This window comes from Stegodyphus dumicola, chromosome 10 (genome assembly GCF_044657685.1).
Source record: "Stegodyphus dumicola isolate Sdum_Otavi_A_Nest chromosome 10, ASM4465768v1".
Lineage (NCBI taxonomy): Eukaryota > Metazoa > Arthropoda > Arachnida > Araneae > Eresidae > Stegodyphus > Stegodyphus dumicola.
Window position 1 is genome coordinate 69,473,130 of NC_140777.1, and position 21,731 is coordinate 69,494,860.

General features: G+C 33.2%; 1 protein-coding gene across 2 annotated transcripts in view; it reads right to left on the minus strand.

Moving 5' to 3' along the window:
• Positions 1–21,731, minus strand: part of LOC118182569 (laminin subunit gamma-1-like) — a 131,175-nt gene that overhangs the window by 66,437 nt on the left and 43,007 nt on the right. Inside the window, exon 1 of one of the 2 annotated variants that reach the window (XM_085825059.1) lies at positions 17,310–17,840. The exons of the other annotated variant lie outside the window; for it this stretch is intronic. Coding sequence (XP_085681185.1) covers positions 17,310–17,421 — 112 coding nt within the window. The 5' untranslated portion in view covers positions 17,422–17,840. Of the gene's footprint in view, positions 1–17,309; positions 17,841–21,731 lie in introns of those variants that run through there. 2 annotated transcript variants of the gene reach the window in all.

The window sequence follows — 21,731 nt, forward strand, 5'->3', positions numbered from 1 at the left end:
AAACTTAAATCATTGAATTTTATTTAAAAAGATATTGGCTAATCTTTGGAATATGGTAACAGGCAGTTTGGCGACATTTTGGTAGGCGATAAAGGTTACTACCTAGGACTTTGGCAATAATGTGAGAAGTACACAGTTCCAATTATGCATTATTTTGTGTGAGAGAAATGAGAGATCATGAGACATTTATGGACGAATCACAGTTCTTTAATCGGAAAAGGGGGAAATTTGGAAAAATATCTGCAGTTATAGCATTTTGTACTTAGCTTCATTGTGTGTTGCTTAATTTTTGGATTCCATGGCCCTATCTAAAGTGAATTCGTAATTTTTATTGTGTTTAGCATTTTGTATTTAGCTTCATTGCATGTTGTGTGGGAATGAAATGAGATTGTGTGAAAGGAAGGATATTACAGATAAGTTTGAATGGCGGTGCAAGAAATCTGGTGAAAATGGACATTTTGTGATCCGCCATGCACTCAAGATTCTGTAGAAGATTAGGTAAGTTAGTATTTTTAATCATTTGAGGATATTATTTTTATGCATTGTTCTAAATATAAGGAATAAATAAATTAATATGCTATTATTGGAAAATTTTTATTAGCAATGAATTAGTTTAAAGTAATTAAGATTTTAAGTTAATTTTTATTAATTTAATGTATGTGTTTATTTATATTTTAAGTAGTGTTTTTTAATTTAATTATATTTTAATTAAATGATAGTTATTTTGTGAATTATATGTTTGTAGCATTTTGGAATACGTTTCAGTAGAAGTAAACGTGCATGGAAATAATTTAAATATTTGACACTAAGTATTTGCAACCATTTTTAATGTTTACATTATAAATTCGCAGGTGACGTTTATAATAGATAATTTAGAGGGAAAAGTTTTTTTTTATTTATTTTATACATGCAAATGTTTATCCTTGGAAAGGGTATATACTTTTTCGTGATCAGGTAATTTCATATATGTCCTTTTTACCGACTTTAAAGATTCACAAAATTTTCCTGCATTTTCGTGCAAATTTTCTAATTTATGAGAAAAAAGCAGTGTACATGGATAAAGTCAAGAGTGTGCGCAATGCCACGCAATTTTGTGCAATTCTGGGATGTTTTTTTAAGTAAAAATAGGTTGACATGTACATGGTTACTGTGTATGTGCCATTCTGAAAAATGTAACAAGGAGTTTGCGATTCTGCACTTTCTCTTAATTTTGCAGTTAATATTCGTTATGATTAAGCACTTTTGTTCCATAAAATTTCTAGCATAAGTGTAATTCGGCTAGCAGATTGTTGGAAAAAATTTTGAGTAAATAAAAAAAAAGGAACCTGTTTTTACTTCGTGAAGGCAAAATGGCGCCGAAAAAAAAAGTAGAAGGTTGCTGTAGCAGGGTTGGTTGCCAATTTTCGCCAAAAATCGCCAAGTTACCATAATCCAAAGATTAACCAAAATATTTTTCACATGGTCATGTGGTTTTTTTATTACACACAAAAATGGCTTGTGTAGCAATGAACATATAAAATGGTTGATGCTATTATTTCATCATCAATACGTTCATTACTATGGCATTTTGCTAATTCATTATATTAAAAACAAATTTATAGGTCAAGAAGTCACAGAATGTATGCTTAAATGGTTTATACTAAAACACTGACAACACAAGATACAAATATCTTATACAAGTTTCATGGTAAATCCAGAATGAAAAGTTCGTTTCATGTATTCATTGACTTGAAATTGAATTTAAATTCCTGCATTGGATACCATTTGCAACATACAGTACTTTCTTTCTTTTTTTTTTTTTTTCTTTTTTTTTTTTGCCTACAGCATAACATAAGGAAAAAAATTTTGATTGCAGAGGAATTACATTATGTTTTGGCTATGCAAGACTTGATGTTGATAGGGACAATTCTAAGAACCCACACATTTCCAGGAAACCCACGTAGCTAGGTTACCATTCGCACTTACTACAAAGACTTGAACACCAAACAGCAATCGATTATCACTCAGATTGGGATCATCTGATCCTTCACAAGCAGAACTTTCGTCTGATCATTTGATCTCTACCTGGGACAGAGCTCCAGCCAAGATATTTTCGGTGAGGTTTGAAAAAATTCCGCGTAGCCACTGCATCCTTTCCGTAGCTAGGTGAGACTTCGCTTCCAGCGGGGGTTCCTTTTTTAGGAATCCTCTTTTTTAAACCAGTGCTACCAGAATCTCGTGATCACTATAGCAGTAATTTAAAAATCAATACAATTCCAAACATAAAAAAGTGCAGTTTGATTTTTGAATTCAAATTCTTGCTTAATATTTGAAAGAGTTTTCAGCTAAATCTTTAAGATAAAGGCTATTAATTTGCAAATTAATTCCCAAAAATTCAAAGTACAGAGCATGAAACTATATGAGTAAATAAAGCTGCTCAAACTAGTAATGGCAAGAGACAGAAGGAAGAACTGCCTGCAATAATTATATTTCAATTTAATTCAAAATTTGGCTAGGTTTGTTTAATTATGGCAAAGCACTTGAGAGCAATCTGCCGAAGCGGGGATGCCTTTGTGGAGGACCTTTCTACGGAACCTGGCTCATATACATGTTGCACTTAAGGAAAATACTGAAAAGATGCAGGCAGACCAACCTGTTTGCCAGGAACTGAACTCCCGAGAGAACTACCAGTGTTCACCTACTTTAACACTCGGCCACTGTTGGGCCATCTATTTTAAATCAGATATGTGGATATATTTCCATGTATTTAATCAGAAAAAGACATTTTAAAAGACATAGCTAGTCACCCTTCTTGCACAAAGTTTGAAAAATATATTTCATATAAAATGAAGTGACAACATTTTTATTTTATTTGCACATGAAATTTGTATAGCAAAAAACAATTAGGTAAAATCCTAGTATACGGTGCAGCCTTGGCGCGATTTTGAAAATTATCGCCAACACCAAAAATGATCCAAAGAACGTCTATGTATATAGACTATACACTATATACTATGTGTGTATATCTATATACTATGCATACAATTCTGTATAGTGTATATACTATGCATACAATACATAGTATATACACTATATACATAGTATATACTATGTATAACTATATATATTCTTTGAATGACCAGTTTACTACTCATCGTATATGTCCCGTTTTTACTGCTCAGCATAAAGTCGCCAAATCCCGTGTGCACCGGATACTAACAATTATATTATGCAAAAGATATAGTTACTGTACATTTCTAAAAACAAAATTAGCTATGGTGAAAACTGTCTTTTAATACCATTTAAAAAATAAATCACTGTTATTGCACTTTATTTCTCAATGAAAAAAATTACAAATAAATTGTCAGCTATATGATTTTTTTAACACAGTATTTCAGCAGTTTTATTAAAAATCACTATTCCAATTTGATAGATTACGTATATTCATTAGTTGCAAAATCCAAACATTGTGCTAAATAATTTACAGTTTGATGTACATAATACTAGGCTGATGATACATCTTACTTTAAACAGAACAGTTCTGTTATTTTAGTATATCATCTATTCATACTTTTATAAATACTTTTAACATAAAGTGAATTCTCTCTATGGTAACCATTTAAGGTTCTAAATTATTTTGATCTTCTGAAGATGGTCACCACACAAAGGTGATGTTCATATTTACTTATATTCTGAGAAATACTGGTTGTTTTCAGCGGCAGTCATTAACAGGAAAATGGTTACTATGATATATTTTCCCATATGCCTAATTGCTGCTTAATCATAACTTGTAAATAAATTTATCCTGGTGAAGAAACTATTTTAAATAAATGAGTAAAATCCTAGTCTACAGTATGGCCTCGGCACAATTTTGAAAGCTGTCGCCAACACCAAAATATCATGTTTACTGCTCATCATAATGTCGTCAAAAGTCACCAAATTCCTTTATTACTGTATAAATGTGAAAAATATGTATTGGCATAATAAATATCATGTCTGTTCCAAGACATTGCTATGTCCTCCAAGAAAGATCCTTCCTCTTTGGAAAATAGCCCCTGTGTGTTTCGCCATGGTTGGCTGAGTAAAATGGCATAGTCATTATAGTTCTTTTTTAAAAGTATGAATCATGAACTATGAAAAAGTGAAGGAATACTTATTAGCAAATCTAAGAGAGATTAGTAGTGGTATAAAATTAAATACATTAAAAAAAATGCTGCCTACACTGCCAATTTTCATAGACTGGACGTAATTGGGCATGCTATTAGCTATTAACTCTGTTTCATCTTATAATTCATTCATCATTTCTGCAAATGCTCAGAAAATGTTTCTAACAAAAAAAAAAAAAAAAAAAAAAAGTTACGGAAATAAAAATGTAGCAGTGAAAAAAAATATTATACTGTTACTCAAAAATTTGACTTTTCACAACTGAAGAAAAGCAAATTTTTAAAATGATGTTTTATATATGATTATAAGTATATTAATGAAAAACTGAATGGAAGCACTGTTTTTCTTTATGAAAAAAAGCCAGATCATCTTTTCATTTTTAAAAGCATATTTTCTAAAAAAATATTGCAGTAAAAAATAAGGCAACATTAAACGATCACATTTTACATTTATAGTACTATTAACTGGGTTTTGTAAACGGGGTATAAAGCCCCGACTCCGTGGCTTTTCATTTGGAATTGTTTCTTTACTTATAATTGTAAGTTAGGCTTCAAATTCATCATTATAATGTAAAATTTTTTTGAAAGGCAAACATATATAAATTTCGGAATATTTTTTATTAGTCATTTTTTCCCTTTGATGCATATATAATATAAAATCAATTACCAGCAACTTTTACTACTTGCCCCTTTTTCATTAAAGAACTGTGCAACAAGACTTTTCTACTTAAATAATAATAATAATAAGACCATCAGATTTCGGGAAATAGTAAAAAAAAAAAAAAAAAAAATTGATTATTTAAACATTTTGTTACAAAAAAAAAAATTAAAGCTCATTTAACGTCACAGAAATCTGAAGAAATAAATAATATTTCCTCTCGCGATATATGAAAAGTATGGAGAAATCTAAACACCTATACTATAATACACCTAAATATACATTAATTTACCGTTGTATAGAGCACAGAGATAGTAAATATTTCAGAATACATAGATTATGAACAGTTTTATCGATAGAAGACAAACAATATTTTCTTACAACAACCAGCACGAGTTAAAATCGAAAAATATTTAAATCACTTGTTTTGAAAAATAGTGAAATGAGAAGTAACGTATTGTTGCCAACTAAGACTAAAGCAATTTTTAAAATTGCATTCGTACGGATGTCGCGAAGGCATGCTTTTTACCATCAAAAAGTTTTAAAGGTTGACATATACGTATTTCACCAGCTTTAAATTAATTTAAAGATGTTTTAGTCATTTATATAAATTTCTAATATTAATAAGGTGCATGGCATTTATTAAGAATGTAAACTGGAAGAAAAGGAAAAGCTAGATTTCTGAATCTTTCTTAACAACGCGACAGTTTCAACAATTTTTCTCAGTCTATACGATCAGTTTATCTTGCCAGATAAATAGCATTACAAAATCAATGCTTTTGATTTTGTAATGCTATTTATCTGGAATGCTCATTGAATTCATCTTTTGTTGGTGAATATTATGATTTCAAAGTTTTACAGCAGACTACTTTCGAGAGGCATAACGCAGATAAAACATAGATGGTCAGATAATAAATCAATAAATGAGATGTAAATAGGGAAAAAAATCTGAAATCTTTCAGATTTTAAATTACGTCCAAAGAGGCGTTTTTTTGACACTTTGTTTGTAACCTTTATTTATTAAATATCATGTTCTTTGCACTTAAACCATGAAATTCAGTTCAATAGCAATATCGCAAAATAACTTTAAAATGAGCATATCTTTAGAATTTCCGATGCACAGTTCCGCGCCCGTTGGAGATAAAAAGTGTTTTTTTTTTCCTCCGTAGAGTATAGCCATTGCTTGCTTTTAAATTGTTGAGTTTGTAACTCAAAAATTCGTTAAAGTTTTACAAATATGAAATCGATAATAAAACAAATTCCAAATTTCACATTTGGTCTTCCACATGCCCATTTTCGTAGGAGGATTTCGTCATTCAAAATTCGATGGCTATAGGTATCGTTGTTTTATCACAATGCGAGAATTATACCTGCATTTATGCAGATTTTTCATTATTCAATTCTTCAAACATAATGCAGGACTATAACATTTGGTGGCAAGAGTTTGAAAAGTGAAACGGACATTTATAGTAATTCAACGCAAAATCGCAAAAGTCCTTTGGGGACAAAACCTTTTTGGACAAAAAAAAGAAAAAAAGAACAAACATTATTTTGATGTGAGTAATAAAAATATTTTGATTTTAAATGCATTAATTCAATGTTAATATAATTATAGGAAAGTTTTTCTCGACGAATTTATTTGGTATTGCGACATGCACCCTTAAAAACGATTAACCATCTATAAAAAAACCGCACAGAAACATGCATTTTTGCCTAACAGAAATCAGGCACTTTGCCTTGGACTTTGCAGACAGTATTTAAAGTATCTTTTTGCTAAAAATGTTATGCAACGGTAATAAATATCTAACCTTAAACGGCCTTATACGGGGATATAGAGACTTATCTACACAAATCTGGGCCGTCACAGGGCCTTTATCATAAAAGTTCTTTGAGGCCGTCCTCCTAAGTTCTTTCCAAGCAAATTAATCGTCATAATGGAACCATTATCTTTCACGGATATGGGACGAAAAGCATCATCTTCCGTTCAAAGAATAAGTGTTCAAAGCGAATCTGTAATCATCAGTTAAGAATACTTGGACCTAGCTGCGTAGCTAAGGGGGCAGAGACACTTGCCCCTGGGCACAGCATCTAGGGACGCCAGACTGATGTTACAAAGTTTTAGAAGAAATTTTTATTTTCTATTCTTCGTAAACAAGAAAGGAAGCAAAATCTTCAGTTTCCCTCGCGCGCTGTAAAACATAGCTACGACTCTGCTTGAGCCCAATTATCTCGGTTGTATTGATGACGAAGACACCCCTCCTTAAGCACTTTCCATTGGAGAACTCAAAGAATGGAAAATAGTGCAACAATTTCTCGTAAGCAGCATGTTTACGAAACTTTTAATAAGCATTAGGGCTCTTTTTGAGTATCACTGATAACTGAGATTTTTGTTCTAAGCCAACCTCCCAGTGGTTACGCAATTTTTTATATTTGCAGAGTTAATTAATGGCCTTCAGATGCTGCATTGAACATGGGCCATCAAGACGACTAACTATTCTTATGTTTAAAAGGCTCTTCTAGACAGAGACCGCCGTTTGAAAAATACTCAGCTTTCAGAAGACGTCCAGTTATGTTTGATCCACCCCCGAATCTAACGGTCACTACCTATATCTGGCCATCATCTAAATCAGATGTGTCCAAGTGATGGCTCGGACCGCATCCGGCCCAAAGCAAGTATCAATGCGGCCCAAGAAGAGAGCGCGAAACGCAGAAGAACTATTAAGATCCCATCCCGATGATTCATTTTACTCCTAGAATCGGGGTCTGAGGCTGACTTTCAATTGCTAGGCGGGTTATTTGACGCTACGATTCGAGGCTAAATAAAATGCGTTTTGAGTGGACAGTTTCATATCTTCTTTTGACTTGTGCGCTAGATTATTTTCATTTTTTGTTTACGTTAGTAAGTATTCACGTTGCTGTTATGAAAAAGGAGTAAGTCTGTGTTGCATTCATTATACAGGGTTAGCACAAATGAATGGCAGGAATTTAAATATTTACACTTTCGAAACTAGTGCGCATATTACAATAAGTGATACACGAAATAAAAGGAAAATACACCATTTTTATTCCTACCATTGATCAATAGACGGCAGCACATTGAAAGACGCTGGGATTGAAATCCCAAATGGCGACAATGATAGAGAAGAATTTTTGCGCATTACAATATGCAACGGTTTTGTCAGTTATTTCAATGCAGCGTGCTTTCAGAAATATCTACGGAAAGGAAGCACCAAATCACAAGAATATTCTGCGGTGATATAGGCAATTTAAAGATACAAATTGCTTGTGCAAAAGGAAAAGCAGTGGCTGTCCATCGGGACTGCTTCTTCCCAAACGGACTCGGAAGAAACGGTAAAGAGGGTTAAGCAGAGTTTTGTTCGAAGTTCACAGAATTCTACGACAGTTGATGCCCGTAAACTTATGTTTCGGCAATAAAATTCTTTCTCACATCTCCTCGAAATATGTGAGTGAAATATATACCTCGTAAAGGAAATAAACATTCCGTTCGAGGTAAAGTTTTTATGATTACCTTTCATGATTCTTATAGCAAAATGCCTTAATTTTAATTCAAATTATTATTTTATAAGGTATTTCTCCCGCCTTCCTAGCGTGCCTTCGTGGTGTAGTGGTCAGCACACGGAGCCGGTATTTCAGAGGTCCGTGGTTCGATTCCTGGCGAAGGCGTTTTTATCTTGCCTAATTTTTTATCTTGCCTGCTTCCAAAAGATAACTAATGTCTCTACAGTGCCGCCCGAACTAAAAAGGGTGTTGGATGATGATTCTCCTCACCCAGGATTTGGCGATTGGGTCTCCTAAAAAACCCCAGTCGCTATTTAAAAGGGGGAGTATATAAGGTATTTCTCCCACCTTCCTAGAGTGTCTTCGTGATGTAGTGGTTCTGCACGCTGGGCCGGTATTCCAGAGGTCAATGGTTCGATTCCCGGCGATTTATATAAGGTTTTTCTCTCGTCTTCCTAGGCGTGCCTTCGTGGTGTAGTGGTCAGCACACTGAGCTGGTATTACAGAGGTCCGTGGTTCGATTTCAGGCGCAGGTGGTTGCTAATTTTTCATATTTCCGGCTTTTACAAAAATACCTAATGTGTCTACAATTAACATTTATTCTTATACACTTATTTCATTATCATTACTCATACATTGCTTTAGATGCAGTTATCCAACCATTCGAGAGGGACAAATTACTTACAGTGCGTATTATTTTAATTGGTCATAATTTCTGACAAATTTTCCATAAGGTTTCTGAAATTTCAATTCAAATTAGGATCTAATCACAAGGCAGAATACGAATTTACAGAGACAGTAGTAAAAAGCGCTAAGTATAGATTCATTGCTGAGTATTGGTTTAAACTTCTGGGAGACACTTTCCCCTGCTTCACAGTCATCAGACTTCGGTCTTCTGATCGTGACATCACTGACCATTCTCTCGTGCTCAGGCCTATTTTCGAGTCGGTGTTGGTAGTGGTCAGTATGCTCGGCTCGTATTCGAGATGTCCGTGGTTCACTTCCCAGGGAGGGCGTTGCTCATTTTTAACATCTCCTGCTTCGAAATAACCTAATGTCTCTACACAACAATTATTTAAAGAATATCTTCTTGATTTAATTTATATTCTCTACAGAACATAGTGATTTTTAAAAAAAAATCTGATGTGTACACCACATGACTTCCTTGTACGGAATATTAAATTATACGCATTTTTTTCTTGAATTTCATTTAAATTGATTCGATTGAATTAAATCTACTTCGCCGACAGCGCATATACCACAATAGAATAAATGCACTCTTTAAAATTCACTATATTTGTTTACTATAAGGACACTCTGAATGCACAAAATTTATATCATTTGAAGAATTATCGTTGCCACATGTTCTATTCAAATACTATAACAAAGCTAAAACGATGTATGAAAGAAATTAAGGAAACAAAACAGAAAAGAAACAGTTTTTCACAGACGATTGAGTATTTCTCATTCAAATAATTCAGCTCTCACTTCGCGAAAAGGCAAAAATACATAAAAACCTCAAAATATCTGCATTAAAAATTACGAAGTAAATCTTAAACACTTATTTCCTCGAAAAAATTCCAGAAAGGATTAAGCATGATTTAATTCGCAATAATAAATGAAGGCGTTATTTTTGTGTTGCGAAGCTTAGTCTCTCTAGATTGGCAACAAATCTACAATTCTGCTGTTTCAAGTGTAAACAAATATGTCCGCCATGTTATTTAAAACTTAACCGCACTTAAACAGCTTTTAAATTGTTGATAATTGTACAAATATTGCTTCCAGAATTACGAAAGGCATAAAAACCTTAACCGGAAGATAAAAACAACATAATTCAATCATTTTTAAAGCAAAAATTGTACAATTTACAAACATATAAGAGTAAAGATACTGAGATCACTGAGCCGGGTAACAGAGTGGATATATATATAAATATATTTATATACGTTTGGTGCGGCCGATTGCAACCAAAATACGAGGTGCACATCTACATGTTATAGCAGTCCTATATACAAAATTTCAACGTTCTGAGGCTACTCGTTTTCGAGTTATGCGAGATACGTACGTACGTACATATACTTTCTTACAGAGGCCACGAAAAATTCTCTTCAGAATTAATTTTAAAGCAGTTTTATAATTTTTTTGGAGGAAAAGTGTCTTTTATTCTGTCCTTACGCACAGATATCACGCAAAAACATCGTTAAATTGCATTCGATAGCGGTCAAAATGGATATTTTCGTTGAAATATGTTGCCTGAAACTTTTCGCGATTACAATACTTCCTTTTTACTTCGTACAAGAAGGGAAGAGGGAGTAAGAGAATTTTTTTTATATTCTATGTTTTCTGAAGCTTCTTTCATTTTAACATTAGTTATTGGCAACGTTAAAAATATTAACGCTATTTCCGAATTAAAAAATTATTGAAATAAAATTTATTAGTCTTAATTTTATTTAAAAGATCTAGCAATCAGAATTATTGAAATAGCAGTAGTTATTAAAACAGCATGATTTTTCAAACTAGATATTTCTGATAATGAATTTTTCACGAGTTGGAAACTAGAAATTGGAAACTATCCTGTTTAATTCTTTATAATTCTATTTTAGGCCTGAGATTAAAACACTTCTCATTTCTTTCCTTTCTATAATGAAAAATTATTTTTAATAAAAATTAATTCTTTTATGAATTGATTCCTGACAAGATGACTTATTAACCTTTCTTTTTCCCCCTCTTTTTATATTCTTATAATAAATTTATCTTTAAAGCTAAATTTTGACTATATTTTGGGAACATTTTCTTTCATTTTTTCGTAACGAAAGGGGATATTACTTTCATTATGCTTCCTTGTTTAATTCAGTATCACAAATCATACGATAGCTATTTGTCTAAGGAGTGGGATGTTTCGCAGACGATTTTCTAAGGAAAACACGCTTGTATTTAGGTTACACAGGGGTGAAAAACACGAAAACACTTATGCAGTCAGTTCATTCGCAGGGATTCGATATTGGTTTAATCTGTTTGCTAAATATGCAATTTCTTATATCTTTAAAAATTTTAATTGCAAGGTTTTGTTTGTTTTTCTTTTATCTTACAGCCTTAAATTCTTGACTTGCTTAAAGAAATTATTAGTTTTCAATCCACTGCAATGATTTATCATTGATGCCTTATATTAGTTTGAACTTTGTATAAAGTAACAATGACGAGATCAAAATTATGTAAAATACGGAAAAATAATATTTCTGTTTACTTTTTAAATATTTAATCCGTAACAATTAATTAAATTTTAATACGGAAAATACGGATATGTAAAATACGGAAAAATAATATTTCTGTTTACTTTTTAAATATTTAATCCTTAACAATTAATTAAATTTTGATTTTGTTGGTTAACTAACTAATGAAGGGAAAGCATGTGAGTGGCCAAGTTTTTCAGAATATATCGATTTTTTTTATTGCTTTAAAAGGACTGTTTTGTAGCGGTGTTTCTGGATGCACTTCACTATTGAAATTAACAATAATAATACTATGCAAACAACAACTATGCAAATATAGGGAAGTAACGTCTTTGGTCCAAAAATTCGATTGAGGTTTTCAGTGAATAAACACGAATTTGGTGAAAGGGAATTGTAGAAGTCCTGGAACGTGATTTACTATTTTTGCAAGCCGCCCAGACGGGTTCGAATCCCGTCGAAACCATAAATGTTTGTAATATATAGTGTCCGTGCAGCATGGGGGTACCTCTAAATATGTTGCGAGCCGAAAGTCCTCTCGAGAGGCTGGCGGTAGGGAAAAAAGGGGTGTGAGACTCTCGGACCCGTCCCCCGGGGTTGCTCTCCATCAAAATTGGGGGCGGAACGGAGCGAAGTCGTACTGTCACCAGTATGGTGCTCAAGATTCTTGCCAACGACACTCTTGCATTCTTTGTCGTGATGAACTTCGTGGGCTTGTTTTTATGTTATTGTCAGACAAGTGAGATAAGTCACAGCAAAAACAATTTTTGCAATGATGTCTGCCTGTACGTGGGTATGTATGTGACGAATTTTTCTTCCACGATAACTCTTTCTGTCAAACTTCCAAAAATATCTCTTTCATATTTAAGGTTTCTGCATTCATATAAGATGATTGATTAGATTTTGAGTAAAACTGGACAAACGGAAGTGGTACTTTACTTAAAGCTCAGCAGTTTTGCAGGAATAAACGCGACATACACTGGTGTGCAAATATTAAGGACGAAGTCGAAAAATTAGCATATCAGCTGAACGAAGAGGCAGAGCGGACAGAAAGACCAATCAGGAGATTAAGTAAGGTGATGTACGGTAGCACATGCGCAGATATGCAGGTAGACGTAATGGGGGAGTGTATGAGTAGTATAAAGCATGTTGTCGGTGTAAGATCAGTAATTCTGGCAAAGAGATTGCACGCCATATAGCAGTTAAAATCACAACGAGTTACTGCCTCAGCGAGAAATGGCGAATAATCAATCCGTTAGACGATATCTGGATGCTTTTACCCCGAGGTCGAATCATTGGGAAGTTGGAGGAAGACCGCAGTGTGATAAGTGTGGCTGCAGAGTTCGGAATTGCTCACAGCATCGTTTCACGACTTTGGAGACAATTTCAAACTACAGGAACAGCTATCGGGGGTTTAGTAGTGATAGTCCACGAGGAACCACACCCGCAGATGACCGGTATATTGCCTTACAGGCCAGAAGAAATAGGCGGCAGACAGCGGGAGAAATCGCTAGAACGCGACACAGGCGACGAGACGACCGATATCGCGTTTAACCGTGGGCAGAAGACTGCACAGTGGTGGTCTGTTTGCACGACGCCCTGTACGGTGTGTACCTCTAACGCCTGCCCATCGGAGAAGGCGTTCTCCTGTGGTGCCGGGAACACCGAAATTGGAGAGACAATGAATGGGGACGAGTACTCTTTACAGATGAGAGCAGATTCAGTCTGAATAGCGATTCTCATCGCATACTCATCTGAAGAGAGCGGGGAAGCCGCAATCATCCCTCGAACATCATTGAAAGGGACAGGCTATGGAGGTGGCGGTGTTCTCGTTTGGGAAGGCATCATGCTTGGTAGTCGTACAGACCTTCACATCTTCGACGCAGGTTCAGTCAACGGGACCCGTTATTGTAACGAGATTCTTCTTCCATATGTGCGTCTTTTTAGAGGCGCTATGGGTCCGCAGTTCCTTTCATGGACGACAATGCACCATGTCATCGCACAGTAGCTGCCGAACAGCTCTTAGAGAGTGAGGATATTGAACGCATGGATTGGCCGGCACGATGTCCGGATCTCAATCTCATCGAGCATGTATGGGATTTTCTAGGCAGACGCTTGGCAGCTCGTACCTTACCACCAGTAACGATTCCGGAGCTTCGATTGGCGCTGCAAGACGAATGGGCAGCAATGCCTCAACAACTCATTGACACCCTCATTCTCAGCATGGGCAGACGCTGTGAAACCTGCCTAGCAGTCAGGGGAGATCATATCCCCTATTAAAGACCGGATGTTTCTTGCTGAACACCCATCACAGGGATGTTTCGGCCTTCAGTCGCATTGCGCTCCATGCTACTTTTCAATAAAGCTTCTTTTTATCCTCTGATTTCTCTCTTAGTACGTGTTGCTTACATTACTGATGTCCTTTACGTACTGGGGATCTTACGGTATTAAATGTGTTGATTTGGAAAGCTTTTGTACAAAGTTATATTGAAAAAACCGTGTCGTCCTTAATTTTTGCACACCAGTGTATTTTTCCATAGGTAAATGATAATATATCGCTGCAGATGAACCAGCATTGTTTTACCGATGTGTAAATATCGCGGGGATACATGTGAAGATCAAAATGATTTGTTGATGCTACAAGAACCACATAAAAGAAGAATAAACTAGAGTATTTGTTCATAGTATTTACTTAAAATGTATTGTGAACACCTAATTTTCTTCAAATAAAAAACCAGTTAAATTATATGTTCTTCAAATGCCTAATATAATACTATTATTAATTTAATTTAAGAGGCAGTCCCTTATTTGCGCTGGTATGAATTTAGGAAAACAGTTTTTTCCACGAACAAATATACCTAGAAAGATACAATCCAAAATTTCGTATTACAGATTTTTCTATTTATTGGAACAATATATTGAATTTTGTTTAAAACTATCAACCGTAAATGATACTTTACATAAAGCTCGTTGCTATTTAAAACGTGCAACTGGTTGGAGATCATGTTCTGGTCATATAAAATTTTTTAAATGTAATTTTTAATTTAGTGCCCGTCCTTGCCTTTCACCTGAGACAAGTGCCTCACTTTCCTCAATCCTGCTCTACCTATAGCTCTGTCTAGCGCCGGAATATGGTTGAGGCCTATGATTATACTACAAGCCTATGACGAAATTTCCTTTTCTTAAAATTTCTAAGGGTATTGCTTTCCATTACTCTTCATTATTTTCCATCAAATGTGGTGGGTTTTCCCTTAGAATGATCTCTTCCAAGAGAGCAAATGGACAATAGTCCATAAGTGAAATATCAGAGGACTTCACAGGAATACGTTGAAAAGGTATATATGCAATACCTGTAACAGTCTTCATTTATTCAAAGAATGCAGTGCTAATGTTGTCGGGAAGGGAAGGAAGATGTGTGTTTTTTCTTTTCGTCGATGAAGTATGAGTTGCTTTGTCTTGAGGAAGTTTCACTAATTGTATTAGGATAGTGATAAAAAGAAATGGAATTTTTATTATAAATATCGGACGTAAACTTTATATTGATAGTGTATTGATAGTTTTAAAATTTTTTTCTCACTTTTCTTATTTTTAATTTTCGACTGTAACAGAATCCTGAGGCAATCATAAATGTGTTCACTGAAACTTTCTTTGCTTTGTACGAAACCAGGTTTATACAATTTTTTCTCTTCGTTTTCGGTAATAAATATATCTTTTTTTTTTTTTTTTTTTCGTTGTTGTTGCAGTCATTTAGGTAAACTGATACTTCATGAAGGGTCACAATGTATTGTCACTATCTCCTAAACAGCCTTCATACAGGCTTCTACAAATTGCTCTGCTCTGAGCCATATGACTCCGTAAAAGCTGGTGAACATTATATTTTTACCTTTTTAAAGTTTTAAATCTTGGTTTGTTATTTTATTTATTGTTGCTACAGATATAGTATTTAGACTTTGAAAATGATTTCTGCGTCGGGCGAATTTTCTCTTGTTACCAACGGTTCCACTTCTCAAACAGATGTAACACGTGCTTTTTTCGGTTATTCGTTTGTACCCTTCTTTCCCCGTAGAAGTAAAGTCTGATGGGTTTTCCATTTACGATTAATAATATTGTTTATTTTGCACTTGGAAATTTAATAAGATGCATTTCACAACGTTTATGAACTATGGAATGGAAATATTTCTCTTCCGAGAACGCAAAAACATATCCTTCAATCTGCAGTTTGTTTACATGCTACTTTTTGAAGGAAGAAAAAATTTGAAAAGCAGCAGACCATATTTCTGATTTCAAATAAAACGTTGTTGCCAGAATTTTTTTCTTTTGGCCCACCAGCGGCCGAGCGGTAAAGTCGCTGAACACTGGTAGTTCGGTCCGAGGTTCGAATCCCGCGAACGGGCTGGCTGCATGGGTGTTTTCGTGGTTTTCCCCATGTGTAACGTGTATACGAGCCAGTTTCCCTTAGAAAGTCCTCCACGAAGGCATCCCTCCCCCTTAGGCAGATAGCCCTCGTGTGCTTTGCCGTAATTAAATACACACACACCAGAAATTTTTTGTTTCAAACCATTTGCAAATTTTTTAAAATTCTTTATCTTTTATATTATTACTGGAGGACATTGAATTAAGCTTCTATACAAGTAGAACTCTGCAATCTATAGTCAGATTAGAATAAATTGCATTGCAGTCGACTATCTAAACAAAGTTATTATGAAAATTTACAAATGTTTAAAAAAATTAAAAAATATAAAATTACAAGATTAAAAATAAACTGGTATCTGAGATTGATATGCAAATTTCAATTTAATCCTTGAAATAATTGCAAGCTAAGCTATTACGGTAGGTAGGTAGGAAGTTTAAGAATTAGGTCTGAAGAAATCAGACATAGAACATAAAATCTTACAAATAAAGTCGTCAGTACAAAATGACAAAGTTAAAATGAATAAATAAATAAAAAAGACTAAAGTATTATTTTATAGTAAATTAAGGCAGTGTAGAGACACGTGACTTATTTACATAAATGTTATTAATCATTAATATAATATATTATTAATCTATTGCACTATTCAAAATGTAACTGCGTATTTATTTCATTGGATCGCTTGCAACAAACATTTCCCTCAAACGACAATACTATCTATTTTATGAGCACATGAACTCAAAAAATTGAAATTAGTAAACATCTTAATCAGGTGTTCTTGAGGCATATATAAAAAATTCCATAGAGAGGCTTGCAATCTTTACATTACTGCAAAATTAAAACATTACCAATAATTTTTACTATTAAATGTGAAAGAAGAGCGCGGAACGAAGCAGAGTTAGAAATTTTTCGATCTTTATCATATGAGTTATAGAAAAGAACTTTATTTATTACACATTACGGTATAAAGCATAAGACAATTTGTTCAAAATATCATCAAGAAACACATACAAAATAACTTTTTAAGACAACTTTTATACTGACACGTTTAATAACATCGGAAGTTATAATCGACAAAAATTATGCATTGTCGATTGGCAACAACACGCTCCCATACTTCTCATTCTTATTGTGACAGAGATGAAAACACTAACGCATCTTCGAAGTATTAACAATAAAAATATACTTATTAACTATTATTATTTCCAGTTAGCCCTTCGAAAAAGCAAATAATAAGGTATATTTAAACAGCTAAGAAGTATGCAGTACATGGTAAATATTTTGCATTCCTATTTCGATACACCTAGAATCATTTATGAAGCAATCATTAAGATATAAAGAGTTTGACTTACCATGCAAAGTAAATTCAAAATCTTGTCTTACACGTGACGTTCGTTTGACGTCTGTACGTCCCTCACAAAACGCGATAAAAGTAAACAAAATGCAGAAATAACGAAACCACATTATTGGAAACAAGAAAAAATCACAAAACAAATAAATCCGATATACAATATAATCCGATATATAAGTATAAAATATCTATATCATGAAGATTCGTAAGTATATTCCATTATTTCAGAGCATTCTTCTTCATTTTACTGACTGAATTCACGATCCTTAGTATTCGATGAGGCTGCCGCCTTCTAAGTGAGAGATGCAGAATTACAGCTGTCAAAGCTATGTTCACACCTGCTGTTTATTTTCTTGACATTATCTTTGATTTTTAAAACAAAATGATTATTATTAATTCACACTCGCATCATGAAGATCAGAAATGATGGAGTAGGTTCAACTAATATTTTAGACCTATTATTAAAGGAAAAAATAAATCAAACACATGACAGAAGTTCGCATGCAAAAAGCAAAGAGCAGACGAACTAGCCGGCGGTTTTTCTTCCCAGGTAGTTTAAGGTTTACAACAGAGTGGAAAAGAAATTCGTCCTACATGACTATTTATGGAGGGAGCCTGGAGGCAAGATGCATTTGAAATTTTACAGCAACACCTCTGCAATCGCAATGTAATTTAAGGTGCAGTGAAATTCCCTAAGACGACCACCACAGTTTCAGAGATATTTTATTTTTTATTCAAATGATCGTCTGAGCATGACGAGTAGCGATATCCGACACCGTTGTTTAATTACACATTAAATAAAAGAGGTTTCATTTAGAGTGGTCATCTTGGGGAGGTGGATACTATGAAAAATTTCAGTGTACCAAAATAATAATTAATTACTTTACTTCGCATAAACTAAACTATATTACTATTAGGATAGACAAGAAAGATAATTAGTTTCATAATTCAATAAATTTAATCAAGTTTAGGAAGAAATTCGGAGTAATTAATCGGCAACTTTCAATATTAAGAGCTATACATTAATTGGATAGCTATTTTAAACGTGAGATAATTCAAAACTTCTTGGTTTTTAGTGAAGGAAGTTTTTCAGAAAAAGGAAAAAGAGTTGTTGTTCAAAAATAATTTCTATCAAAATATTTTATTCTAATTAAAAAAAAATAATGAAGCTGTATATGCTAATTTAACGAATAGAAATATGGCTGTAATAAAATTCAGGTAAAATAGAATCCAGTTAAATCCTTACAAAAGGCGTAAAAATATCAGGAACTGAATCTAATTTTTTTTAAATAAAATTTATACTTGACACTTTTGTTTACAGAGTTATTCAGTAAATTAATGTATTTAGAAATTTTGCATTCGAGTGTAAATCTCTCAAGTTTTTCATAATTATTCAATTTATTATGTTTAAACACAGCAAGGTAATAATAATTCTTAGCAATTTCTAATTTTAAATTTATGTTTAGTATTTCCTGATTTAATAAAATGATATTTATCTTTAATTACAATTGAATAATGGTTAATAAAATTAAAGTTCATAATAACAATTATTAAAAATATTTAAATGAACAATTATTTTGGGCAGATTAATTAAACTTATTATTTGTCATGTTAATTAAGTTAATTAATTCATTGGTTTTACTATCTGGATCTCATTACAGCTAATTTTCAAATCTTAAATACATCGAACAGGTGCTCATTGTTTTCTTATAAGCGGGTTTCTTGTCCTAGCAAAATAAAAAAATATTGCACTTTGAGGAAAATATTTGCTGCGAGTCTCGTGCGAAAGCGATCAGGTGATATATATGTAAATTTATGTTTTGAATAATTGAATCTTTTTTTTAATTAAATAAATATACAAATATTCAGATGGTGTTAATTTACCATAAAAATAATATTACAGCAAGTTTCTTTTAGCTATTAACTTCGTTTGGCATTTTACGTTGAAAACTTTATATGTTGGTTCACTTTTTAATTTGTAGCCACCAAATATTATCGCTCTGTGCTACACTCGAAGAAATTAAATAATGAAGAATCTGAATAAATGTATGCATGTTTCTTTCATTGTGATAAAACAACGGTACCTAGAGCCATCCAATTTTGAGTAACGTAATCTTTCATCGAATATGGGCATTTCGAACCCCGAATTCGGAATTTGAAATTTGTTTTATTATCGATTTCGTATTTTGTAACACTTAAACGAATTTTTGATTAACAAATTCAACGATTTCAAAGCGAGCAATAGTGTGGGAGGGGGAGGGGAAATCTTCAGCGCGTGAGATATGCTCATTTTTAAAATAACTTTGCGATATTGCTGTTGAATTGAATTTTATGGTTTAAGTGCAAAGAACATGATATTTAATAAATAAAGCTAAGACGCAAAAAGTTAAAAAAGTTTCTTTGGGCTTAATGTAAAATCTGAAAGCTTCCAGAATCACCCCACCCCCCAGCTATTCGATTTTGCCGTTTTGAACAGCTCATTTTGAAAGTTTTTTGTTTTGTTTCTGAAAGAAGGCATTAACTCTTAAACTAATAGGTATATTGTAACTGCTTAAAATTGTTTCAGGCATTGAATGAACTACGCATACTAAGATCAGATCAGCTTTAATGATAAATATTTTCAAAGTGTTAAGAGTGCATTCTGATTTTTTCAAGCTGCAATTTTTTAAAAAAATTTTGTTTATTTTTGGACTAACGTAACTATTTTTTTTATTTTAAACACTGCTTGCAAATTTTCATCTCCCGGTGAACTTTTTAGTACCTTAGAATAGGTACTGAAAATTCATTGTAATTTTATATTTCTAGTTTCCATAAATAGATAGAAATTAAATTTAATTTTCTAATTTTCACGTTTACAAAAAAAGTGGTTGTTTTTAATTTTCATTCAAAGCTGTGTAAGATATTTAATTATTCTGTTTCTTTCTTTTTCTTTAGTCTAAAGGGCACTAGCCCAGAAGTGCTCTTGATTTCGTTTTGGTACTTTGCATTGCTTCACTAAAAAGTCTGAATCACTTTCCAAATTGCTGCCACCAAATATTAGAGCCCTGCATTATATGTGAAGAAAATTAAACAATAAAGAATCTGCATGAATGCATGTATGTTTCTGGCACTGTGAAAAAACAACGGTACCTAGAGATATCAAATTTCGAATAACGTAGTCCTACACTCGAATATGGGCATCTGGAAGCCCAAACTTGGAATTTGTTTTATTATCTATTTTATAATTTGTAAAATTTTAAAGAATTTTTGACTAACAAACTCAAAGATTTCAAAGCGTTGCATTAACATTCCTGCATCTTCAAGCACAGATATTTTAGGCGCAACATTTCTTCTTTTGTGATTTTGCTGTTAAGTAATTGAATTTGGTGGTTTAAGTGTGAAGAACATAATATTTAATAAATAAAGTTAACACACAAAATTTAAAAAAAAAAAAAAAAAATTAATATAAAAAAAAAAAATCTGAAATGTTTCAGATTTTAAATTACGTCCAAAGGGGCGTTTTTTAACATTTTGTGTGTTACCTTTCTTTATTAAATATCATGTTCCTCGCACTTAAACCATAAGATCCAGTGCAACAGCAATATCGCAAAATAGTTTTAAAACGAGCATATCTTTAGAATTTCCGATACAGAGACTCACGCGCTGGAGATAAAAATGTTTTTTCTGCACAACGTTGCCATTGCTCGCTTTGAAATCCTTGAGTTTGTTAATCAAAAATTCGTCAAAGTTTTAAAAAATAGGAAATCGATCATAAAACAAATTTCAAATTTCAAATTTGGTCTTCCACATGCTCATATTCGTTGGAGGATTACGTTATTCAAAATTCGATGACTCTATGTACCGTTGTTTTATCACAATACGAGAAATATACATACATTTATGCAGATTTTTCATTATTTAATTTCTTCAAATATAATGCAGGATTCTAACATTTTGTGGCAACAGTTTGAAAAGTGAACCGACATGTATGAGTCCGACGCAAAATGCCAAAACGAAACTAATAGTCCTTCGGGATTCAAATCCCTTTGGACTAAAAACGCCTCTTTAGGCGTCATATAAAATCTGAAAGCTTTCAGAATTTTTTTTTTTTAAATTTTTTTCTTGATCGTTTCAGAAACAAAAAAGCTAACTTAATTATAAAATATAATCTATCATAAGTGGAAAACGAAAAGCGCACTCCTGATGAGCTTATCTTGATGTCGAAATATGTAGGCCGGCATAGCCGCCCGCAGCGCCTTACTTAGTATGGCTAGGGCGAATAAGGAAGGAATCACCATCCGACTGCCAAAACCTGTTCGTTGCTTTGGCGTAGGCACACGTTCGGTGTCGAAATACGTCTCCCGCTATCGGAAAATTAGTGCGGAAGTCAATATACAAGAAATAAATCAAGGTGCCATTTATTTGGGGAAAGAACTTCCAACGC